We start from the raw sequence: 11385 nt of genomic DNA, 5'->3' as shown, positions 1-11385 counted from the left end.
CAGATTATCAGACATTTCCATAGCAACACTATGAAGGTAAGAAAACAATAAAAAATGTTCAAAATTTTAAACAAAGCTACATTTTTTAGATGTTAACTTATGACACAGAATTTACCACCTGCTTGAAAATTGTGGTTAAGGGAATTATGACAATTTTGAGGCCAAGGATGTTAAGATAAAATATTTAAAAGTTATAGCTAAATGCTAGCTCTTAGCATCTGATTAAGGAAGACCTATTTTTATTTAGTCCATTTTTATCCCACTATCAATGTTCTTTAAGTGAAGCTCAATATTTCCATACAACAAGTCAACTTTTCCCAACCTACTGCAGTTGTAAAAGTTCAATAAGAAAGAATTGGGTTCAGCCACATACGACTGAAAACCAAATAGCAGTGGCTTCAAGACACAACTGTTTAATTTTAGGTACCATTTTAATTATGAAAATTTCCAAGCATACACAAAAGTAGAGATAATCATATATCTAGCCCCATGTAGCATCACTCAGCTACGTTTATTCTTGCCTTCCATTTTTTTTTTTTTAATTGGCAATACCATTCCATAGGTTGTGCTGTGTACTTCACATAGACTCAAAGAAAACACATAATCGCTAGTGTCTAGATTCTTGGTTCAGGCAACACAAGCTGGCAGTATTAATTAGATGTCTGAGATCCCACAACCCAGCTGATGCCACCTGTGTATAAGTCCTAAAGGAAGTCTCACATGATTCCACAAGAGAACGTGAAGGAGGGTATTCATCACAGCATCATTTATGATATAGAAAAGTGAAGGCAAAAAAGCACATGCACCCTGGGTTCGGAATGATGCGCTGTGGGATATGTACGCAATGGAATAAGCACTGAAAAGAAGTGGGCTGTGTATATGTGCCCAGCAAGGAGTAAGACAAGCATATGAAAAAGGTCTATCACAATTTCTTTTATGTAAGTGAAAACATAGTCACAGAAAAAAAAATACTGGATGTTTTACAAGAATACATTCAAATTTAAAGTTACATACCAAATGCATTAGAGTAGTTGCCTCGGAGAGGAAGGCAAGTGGACATAGGGAATGAGGATTAAAAAAATAAATAAACAAAGCAAAAGCGATGCCTCTCACAGATAGGTGATGATCATGTGGCAGGAGCTGAGATATACACGAAGAGACTTTTGTTTGATGTCCCATCCCCAAAAGAGCAAAAGAACATGGAGCTCTCTTTATGGTGGTCTTTTACAGGGCTGGCATTCAGCTGCTATGCACTGGTACCTCAAATTGGTTGCTCATGGTGGACCCCCATTCTGAGTGGTCAATCCCAGTCTCACTAGATATTAGTTGGAAAATGACTGTACCTATTCTTGCTTCATAAATATGTGCTCCTCTTCTGTTCCCTAAAACATTTATCTTTCACCCACCGTCAATTATTGTTAGTTCAACTTGATTTTCTCTTTTAGGCTGTGAATCTTCTCACATGTTAAGTAAACAGAATTTGGGCCCCAGATTATCAGATTCCATTTACGGATGAATGTTCTGGGTCCTGTTTTGGGCCACTGAGTCGCCTGCTCATGTCATTTTAACGCATCTAATTTTTTCTTTTACTTCCAGATCTTCCTCAGCTTCCAGTCTGCTGATTACAGCCTTTCTTAGTTTCAATTTCATCATTTATTTTTAAGTTATTTCTCTCTCATTTAGGATATCTGGGGTGGGACGGGAGGAAGGTGAGGGGATACAACTGCTGTCTTGCTCAGCTGCCCCTGACACATTTCAGTTCAGAGGTTGAATTTAATTAAGCACAAGAGGAAATTCATAGGACTCTAGGGCAGACCACAGGCAACAAACAGGGGAAATGTGAGGGATCCTGGAGACCTGCTGAGGTGGGGCTCAGAGAACCACAGAGTGCTGGAGAGGAGCCTGGGCACAGCTGAAGATGCTGAGCTGGGCATTGACCCGGATGCAGAAACCCCCACCCCAGGTCTTCCCAATGGCGAAAGTCAGGGCAGGGGAAGTAGATCTAAGGGGGCTCAGTGCAGGGGTGAGGGGTCATCACCGGGGAGTTCAGGGGCTGAAAGTTCTCTCCAATAGGCTTAGCGCTAGCCTTTCCTCACAAGGAGGTGGGGAGCAATACTTAGGCCAGCTCCCAATAGCTGGGCAGGGGAAGAACTGGGATTCATCCTGGATCCATGCTGTGGCTCATGCACCCAAGGGTCCTGGGACAAGGCTGTGCTGGGACAATCAGAAACCTCGTCACTGCTGTCCTGAGACGGGGCAAGAGGGGGAAACTCATGAATGGAAGTGATGCTTTTCTGATCCTTTGTCTCACCCTGTCCCTGTTACCTGTTACTCCTCTTCCCGCCCCTCCCCCGCCTTCTCCCTGTCACCTGCTTCCTTCCCTGCCCCTTCCTGTCTCCTAAACCTTCTACCCAGGCACTCTCAGCTTTGTCCTCCTGGTCTTTTTCCTCTCAGGACAGAGACAGAGGCAGAGCCCTGGGATGGGACTCCCAGAAAGCCTCTGTCTCTTTCTAAGGTCTGTGTCTGCAGGAAGGCAGAGATTGCAAGGAAACACATGTTTAAATTGTTCCCAGCTGTCATTTTTCCTGCTTTTGTGACCTGGCTGCTTCTTCCTAGCCATCTTTCTAGGAACAGAATCTGGCCCCAGCTCCATTGCCCCCAGGCGAAATCCAGGCCCCCTCACCTGTGGCACCTGCAGATCAGGAGCACAAACAGGACTCACGACATCAGGCCCTTGGCCAGGAGGAGTCCACATAGCACCAAGACCAGGAATCTGGGGCCACCTGAGCCAAGGCAGGCAGGGACTCTTGATTTCCTGCAGGGAAGAAGGAGAAAGGAGGATGGACTTGGGCCAGGATGTCACCACCTCCTGCGGTGTCCCTAAGCCAGGCAGGCCCCTTGTGGCTGGAGCTGTTTGCGTAAGGGCCCACCCTGAACGATGACACAGGAGTGTGGGGCAGGAGCCACAGAGGTCTCTGGGACTGAGAGGGGACCTAGTCAGAAGGAACCTCAAAGTCTTGAATGGAGGAAAAAGCTGGCCAGGGGAAGAACAAGGGATTGGAGTTCAGGGAAGGGGAGGGATGGACCTAGGGGAGCAGGAATTCTCCCTAACCAGGTCAGGTAGGATGGGACCATCAGGAGCCTCTTAGGAATCAGAGCCCAGTGCATCTTCAAGACCAGCCAAGATATCACATCTGAGGAAATGAGGCCTAGAGACTGCACAGGACCTGACCAGACCCTTAGGAGCAGTGACAGCACAGACCTAGACCTCCTGTCTGTTGGTCCCAGGGGTCCTCCCTCATCCCCTCTGTGTAGCCCCCACTCCTGGCCTGCCTAGCTCTGATCTAGGACTACCCTGTCCCAGGAAATCTGCTTTTCTCTTGTGGCCTTGGTAACTTTCTGCCTCAGTATTACGTAATATATGATAAAGTCAGTGAGCTCTTTTTATTTTCACTTTTTCATGGTTGACTTAGCTACTCTTGTATCTTCCTTTTTCATATAATTTTAGAGTAAATTTTTCAAGTTCTTTACAAAAGTAAACTGAAGTTGTGTTTGGGATTACATTTAAAGACTTTTTAATTTGGGAGAAATTGACATATTTACAATGTTATTGCCTCTTCCAAAGTCATGGATTGTTTCTATTTATTCAGATCACCTGTCATTTTTTAGCATTTTATACTTTTCTCCAAACAGGTCTTGGTTAAATTAATTCTTTCTAGAAACTTTATAGACTTTGTGACTGTAATGAAAACGATCTTATTTTTCTAAATGATTATTCCTCATAGAAATCTATTTGTAATGTATGTCAGTTGATTTTGTATCTGGCAGCCTTGCTAAACTCTCTTGTGAGATCTAATAGTTTGTTGTTTCTCATTCTTTTTCTGGGTAGATGATCCCATCATCTGCAAGTCATGACAGTTTTTCCTCTTCTTGTCTAATCTTCTTTCGTAACCTGTTTTCCTTTCCTTCAAGCATTGATCAGAATCTCTAATATTTTAGAAGACATTTATGGTAGCTATGAAAATCCTTAATTTGAGTTTTTACCTCCAATAAGTAATCTTTATGGTAATCATTGGTGTACAACCTTTACCAAGTTATCTGTTCTTACTTCCATTTTATTAAGAGCTTTTTCATATAACATAAATGTGCTCAAGGTTCCCAAATGCTTTTTGTGCAGCAGTTGACTTTTTTCCTATAGTTTATGAATTTGGTTTACTTATATTAATAGATTTTCTAAAGTTGAACAATCCTTTTTGTTTTGTGATAAAACTCTCCTCGATTATAATCAGTCTTCTTTTCAATGCACTCTTGAATTCAGTTAGCTAATGGTAATTAGGGAATGGACCCCATGTGCATCAGAGAAATGAACCTATAATTTAATTTTTTTGTATCTCCTTTAATTAGTTCTGAGATTTTGATGACACTAACCTGTTCAAATGACCTGGGCTGTTTTTGCTTCTTTTCTATTTTCTGCAACATCTAGTATGAAATATAAATCATGAAATGTAAATGTTTCTTTAAAAATTGGGTTACCTGAAAACCATGTGAGTCTTGAATTTTCTGTGAGGATGGGTCTTATCAACTGTTTCAGTTTTCCTATTTATTAATCTATTGAAATCTGTTTCTTCTTGTGTTAATCTTGGCAGTTCATATTGTTAGGAAATTGTGTGCTTCTAGGATTTAAAACAACAAGATTTTATTCAGGATTTATTTATTTTAAAATCTCTGTAGAATGAGTGTGTGGTTATTTTCTTCTTTTTCTTTGATTTGTTGTTTATTTATTATCTTCTTTTATCTTCTTTTGTCTTGACAAGAACATGTCTATCTTAGCAAACTTTTAAAGAATGAATTATGAATTTCTTTGATCTCCTTTTTCAATCATTCAATTATATGATTCTTTGGGCTTGCTCTGATGCTCGCGTTCCATCTTCTTGAGATGCTTCCTTAGCTCATTAATTTGAAATCTTTCATGTTTTCCAACAAATATATTCAAAGGTAATAATTACTCCCTAATATTTTATGCCTCATACTTTTTGATATATAGTGGTCATATTATCAAAATATATTTTATTGCATACTTAAACATTCATATATGAATGTATTAGTAAATAGTTTGAAAAGTGCTATTTTATTTCTCTTATGCATTCCTAATGTCACTGCGTTAGGTTTGGAGAATATATTCTGTGTCGTACTGATTCTTTAGAATTTCTTCACGCTTCTTATATGTCCTTATACAAGGTGTCCTTTTGTAAATACATTTCATGTATTTGAAAGAATGTATACTATCTGTTTTTATTACGTAGAGGGTTATAAACATATATATGTGTACTTACACACTATTTATATTTATGAATACTGTATTTTATAAAACATACATAATATACATGTTTTATATTTATATAGTTTAGAACTATATTTATATAGTTTAGAACATTTTTCAATCTGTAACTACATGTTTTATATTTATATAGTTTAGAACTATATTTATATAGTTTAGAACATTTTTCAATCTGTAACTACATATTTTATATATTTGAAAATACATATTTAAAAGCATAGTTTATATGTATCCTATATTATTATAAATATCTAATAAAATATGTAACATTGATAAATATGTGATGGTATTATACTGGAATTTATTAGTTATTTGGCTTAAAACTTAAACCCCTCTATTTAGTTTTGTCTCATTGGTCTTTGATCCTCTGAGAGGTATGTGAACCTCCAACTACAATGGCTAATAATTTATTTCTCCTTGCATTTCTGATAGTGTTGCTTGATATATTTCATGGCCAAAATTTAAGCACATATACGTTTATGATGGGTCTATTTTCATATTCAAGTGCATCTTTCATCAGTAGATATTACATATCTTTGTCTTTTTTATAAACAAATGTTATAGACATAATATTTTACCTTAAATTCTATTTTGTTCCATATTAAGAGTGCCAGAAGAGTTTATTTTGTTTCCTAATAGTCAAATATATTTTTCTAAATTTTAACCTTTTAAAATCTTTTTGTATGTTTATCTCTTATAGATAGTATAACATTGCACTTTTTAAAACTCAGAGTGTCCCTGTCCTTATTTTGTGAGTTTAATCCACTTAAATTTATTGGAATTGCATTTATTTTAGGACTTGATTCTACCTTTTTATTTCATTTTTTCCATTTATTGTGCTTTATTTTTTAAAAATTCGATTCCGACTTTCCTTTGGCTAGAGTTTTATTTTGCTGGATGAAAGGGTATACATTCTCTTGACTTAACCAGAAGACTCTTATCTACATTGATTTAGTACAATTGCTACATTGAGCTTATCAATAGCTACATATTGCCTCTCATGAGACAAGTACCCAACCATTCTTTCATGGGCCTCTGGTCTCTCTTTCTCACCCCATGTTGATATTGTCTAGAACAGGGATCCCCAACCCCTGAGTCACAGACCAGTACCAGTTCCTGGCCTGTTAGGAATCTGGCTGCACAGCAAGAGGGGAGTGGCTGGTGAGCAAGGGAAGCTTCATAGTATTTACAGCCACTCCCCATCGCACCCATCACTGCCTGAGCTTCGCCTCCTGTTAGATCAGTGGTGGCTTTAGATTCTCGTAGTAGCATGAACCCTATTATGAACAGAGCATGCGAGGGTTCTAGGTTGCACATTCCTTAGGAAAATCAAATGCCTGATCATCTGCCACTGTCTCCCATCACCTCCAGGTAAGACTGTCTAGTTGCAGGAAAACAAGCTCAGAGCTCCCACAGACTCTACATTATGGTGAGTTGTATAATTATTTCATTATATATTAAAATGTAATAATAATATAAATAAATAAAGTGCACAATAAATGTTATGTGCTTGAGTCATCCTGAAACCATCCCCCACCTCCAAGTCCATGGAAAAATTGTCTTCTGCAAAGCCAGTCTCTGGTGCCATAAAGGTTGGGGACTGCTAGTCTAGAATGTTATTTTTCAATGACCATGAATGTATTTTCTCTTGTTCTTCATTTTGCTCTTAGCTGCCATTCCTATAAATCAAAAAAGATAAAAACAAACTTTCCTAAGATGCTGGGCACACTTACTCCCTCACTTCTAGCAGCGTCTCCAGGGTTTACTTTTCATCCTAGCTGAGTCCTTCCTCCAGGAGTGTTTTCAGTGGGGATGTTTGCATGTGGCAAACCTTCTGAGGCCTTGAGAATCCAGAGGTTTTATGATTTCACATTGGAGTGACAATTTGGCTGAATACAAAACACTGGATACAAAGTTTTTCTTTAGTACTTTAGAAATATTACTGAATTGTCTTCTTTTCTCTAGTGTTCTTCTTAAGAAGTCTAATTCTTATCACTTTGTAGGTGATCTGAAAGCGTGCAGACATTTCCCTCTGCTTTTTAAGTTCTTCCCTTTTACATAATGGGTCTAGAGGTATTTTTGTGTGTGTGTTGGCTGTTTTCCCCTATTTGGCAATGTATGAATCTTTTCAATTTGAGGTCTTTTCTTCTATGATTTTGAAAAAATTTCCTGGATTCTTTCTCCAAATATTTCTTTCTTTCATCCTTTATCTCCCACAGGAGTTCTTGATACTCATACATTAGTACATCTACTCTTCTCCTTCGTGTCTCCTAACTTCTCTTTGATTTTTAAATCTCCAGTTCTTTCCAGGACCTTCCATGAGAATTCCTCACTCTTCTTACAGCTCACTGGCCAGCCACAGCCATCCTTCATCACATATATTGTGGTCTATAATATTTTTCACAACTATGATCAGCATTTGGCTCTTTTTTTCAATGGATCGTTCTCATGATCCACATAGTTGACGTCTCCCCTCACCCCTTTAGCCAGACTGATCATAGGTACCTAGAGTTCCTGGGGAATGGGCAGTTCCCATAGTTCTGCTTCACAGGTTTCTATTGTTGGGTGTGTTTCCATTTTTTTTAAGGTAGTGCTTCTACTAAGAGCCTAGGTATTTTGGCTTGTGAATTCAGATTCCACCGGGCATATTAGATACGGATCTGGTAACGGGGAAGAATGGAAGACTAAATCCTCTAGCCATTGAGGGTTAAAAATGAGAGGAAAAAGCCCTAAAGCAACAGTCCCCAACCTTTTTGGCACCTGAGAACTGTTTTGTGGAAGACAAATTTTCCACGGACCTGAGAGTTGGGGATGGTTTCAGGATGATTAAAGCACATTGTATTTATTGTGCACTTTATTTCCATTATTATCATGTTGTAATATATAATGAAATAATTATACAACTCAATGTAATGTAGAATCTGGGAGCCCTGAACTTGATTTCCTACAACTGGGTGGTCCCATCTGGGAGTGATGGGAGACAGTGACAGATCATTAGCCGTTCAATTATCATAAGGAGCGTGCAACCTAGAACCCTCGCATGCACAGTTCACAACAGGGGTCATGCTACTATGAGAATCTAATGCTGCCACTGATTTGACAGGAGGCAGAGCTCAGGCAGTAATGCAAGCTATGGAAAGAGGCTGTAATTCAGATGAAATTCAGTGGCTCACCACTCACTCCCTACTTTATGGCCCAATTTCTAACAGGCTTGGGGACCACTGCCCTAGAGCACAAGACCCCAGGGACCCCCATTAGCTGCCATGCTTGTTCTCTGGTTAGGGTTTCACCTTCAAACTCCCTGAGAGATAGTCTGTTTGTAATCCACCCGTGCTGGAGTTTGCAGGAGAAGAGGGCTACGGAGCAAATGCTCTGGCAGTTGGTTGTCTATTTTCATCAATCGCTCATGGCTTTTGCTGTGCTCCATGGTCCCCCAGAGCACCTGTGACCTAGTCTATTGCAGCCTATTCCTCCAGTGAAGGGGAGGCCGTCATGGCCTCAAAACCCATGACTGCAAGAATAGAAGCAGAATTTAACAGTATGCCTCTCATCTTTCTCTGGCTGACATCTCCAGCCACCATCTGCCCCAGGCTGCAGTCACTCTATTCATACTCACCCCTCAACACACCAACATGGCCTCCAATTTCCACATTTTCTGGGTTCCATTTTGTTTCATTGCAGAAATCCATGCTGAACTGTCTTTTCCATGGTTCCTCCACAATTAACAACCTGCATCCTCTTCCCCTTTCCTCTCTAACAAACTTTGAGTCATGGCCTGGGGGCTCCACGGCTGTAACCTATGCCCCAACCCACCAGAGAAGGATCCTTGGGTGCCCTGGACTTGATTACAAGGTTCAGGAGCTAATCAGGCCCTCCCTTCCCAAGACCTCCCTCCCAGTGTTAAAACCTCTGACCTACCTGGTCTCAGAGCCATTGATGGAGGGATGGCCAGAGGTCCCCTCTGGAGAAGTGATCAGAACTAAAGAGGACACAAAGAAGACAGTGGCTGCCCAGGGCACCAGAATAGAGAATGGGATTGGGTCCCAAAAGTGTGAGAGGAAAGGGATAGGGGCCAGAGGCAGCCCCTAAGGGTCCCTCAGGCTAAGGGTAACTGAGGCCTGAGATCTCCATAACCAGCTGAAGTCAAGTCTGGCACTGTCCTCTCCATGCTGGCGGGAGGACAGGGACAGGAGGGCTGGGACACACATGTGCAAGGTGTTCCATATGGACTCCCCTCTGGGGACAGCTGCCCATTGTCGTGAGAACATGGCGATCTTCTGATCACATCAGATAGTGCATGTTTCTCTCCCTAGGAGACAGTGGACCCTGAAGGTAGCTTCCCACAAGCCCAGGCCCCAAGAGATCAGTCCTCAGAGGCAGGCCTCCCTGGTTTCCCCTTCCCTGAATCTGAGGCTCCCGAGCTGCCTGGTGACCCTTCTAATCTTCCCCCACCGAGGCCTCCAACCTACCTGTGCTTGTTGGGAGCCAGGGAAGAGTCCACATAGGAGACGTGGTTGGGGCTAAAGAGAAAAGACAGCAGACAATGACTCTCCAGGGGCCCAGAAGAGAGTAGGGTCTACCCCATACATGAGAGGAGGTAGGGGCCCAGAGGCAGACCCTCAGGATGTTTTAGGCCAGGAGTGGCCTGTGCCTAAGAGCTGCATGACAGAGCTGTTGGTGTGTGTGTGTTAGTGCGTGTGTGAAAAGAAGAGTTGTGGGTGTGCCTGTGTAAGACAAAGAGAGACGCAGAGTGACAGACAGACTGTGTCTGTGTCCAGGGACCTCTGGGGGTACCTTCCCAACAATTGAGGCCAGGATGTACCGGGTGGAGGAGAGGTGAGAGTCCATGTTTGGGGACAGGATCTTTGCTCCCCTCGGACCAGAGCAGAAGACCTGGCAGGATGGGGGATGATAGAGGCATGGGAGGGGGTGCATGACATTTCCTTCAGGTCCCTGGGGGGTGGCACAGAGGTATTTCCTCAAGAAAAGAGCTCACCTGGAGACACCACCAGGTTGATATTTCTAAGAACAGTGATGATGTTTTCGGAAGCGTTGTAGATTCCACACCAGTAGAATCCCGAGTCATTCTGTGTCAGCTGAATCATGGTGATGTTGAAGAAGCCAGCATTGGGCTTGTCCCAGATTATGTAATGAGACTTCTGAACTGCTGTCTGGGGCTTGGAGCTGGTGACAAGTAAGGTACACCGACTTGGAGATGTCTGCTGACACCAGGATTTGGGCTGATAGGGCCCTCTCTTGGGTGAGTACTGGCATTGCAGGAGGAGGGTCTGTCCTGGGTGTTTGTGAAGTTCTTCAGGCACAGCACCCTTTACCCAGGAACTGGCAGAAAGAAACCCAGGTCAGAGCTCTGAAGGGACCCAACCTCCCCCATCACAGGCTGGGGAAGGGGAGAGGGAACTAGTTCTGATGCCCACACATGGAAGAGGGCCCCTAAATTCTGTCCTATGGTCACACAGCCATGCTGCTCCCTGCCCCACTCATTCTTCATCCCACTCCTTACACCCCCTGCCCTCTTTCCCTCCATGTCACCTGAGGCCAGGAGCAGCAGCAGCACAGGTGGAAGCAGCAGGTGTGGACCCCCCCAGGCCATTCCAGCCCAAATCTGTTTCTGACAGCGGAGGAGAGGAGAAAAAAGGGAGCCTTCTCAGGAGAAGGAGTCAGACGCTGGGTCTGATTCTGCCCCAGGTTCCCAGTGTCTCTCAGCTGGTAAAATTGAGGAAGTCAATGTCTTGCTGGGGAAATGGTCGGCCTGGGAGGGCGGGCTCTGCAGACCAGGGGAGGAGGGGCAGCCAGGCCTTGAAAGGGGCCACCAGCTACAGGGTCTGTCTCTGGGCCTGGGCACCTCAGCCCTGCTGCGTTGCTCTGCCGCCTTTCACTGAACTTCTCCCCATGTCTGCTGCTTTATGCCTTCCAGCCAGTCATACTGATCCTCTATTGCTAGGGGCAGCTCTCAGCATGGCCAAGAATAAAGCTGGTGAATAAAGCTGGGGTCATCCCTCTTTCCTTCTCTCTGTGCACTTCCTATA

General features: G+C 42.6%; 1 protein-coding gene across 1 annotated transcript; it reads right to left on the bottom strand.

Moving 5' to 3' along the window:
• Positions 1-911: 911 nt before the first annotated feature.
• LOC107975132 (trem-like transcript 4 protein) lies at positions 912-11016 on the bottom strand (the record flags this gene model as incomplete). The annotated part of the gene is made up of 6 exons (XM_016945028.4): positions 912-2246; positions 2684-2815; positions 9257-9317; positions 9808-9858; positions 10335-10678; positions 10889-11016. Coding segments are annotated over 5 exons (681 nt in total), but the record flags the coding sequence as incomplete, so codon positions are not given.
• Between the last annotated feature and the right edge of the window lie 369 nt (positions 11017-11385).

The sequence above is a fragment of the Pan troglodytes genome, chromosome 5, assembly GCF_028858775.2.
Source record: "Pan troglodytes isolate AG18354 chromosome 5, NHGRI_mPanTro3-v2.0_pri, whole genome shotgun sequence".
In the NCBI taxonomy this organism is placed as follows: Eukaryota; Metazoa; Chordata; class Mammalia; order Primates; family Hominidae; genus Pan; species Pan troglodytes.
This window is presented reverse-complemented; position numbering and strand designations above follow the sequence as displayed.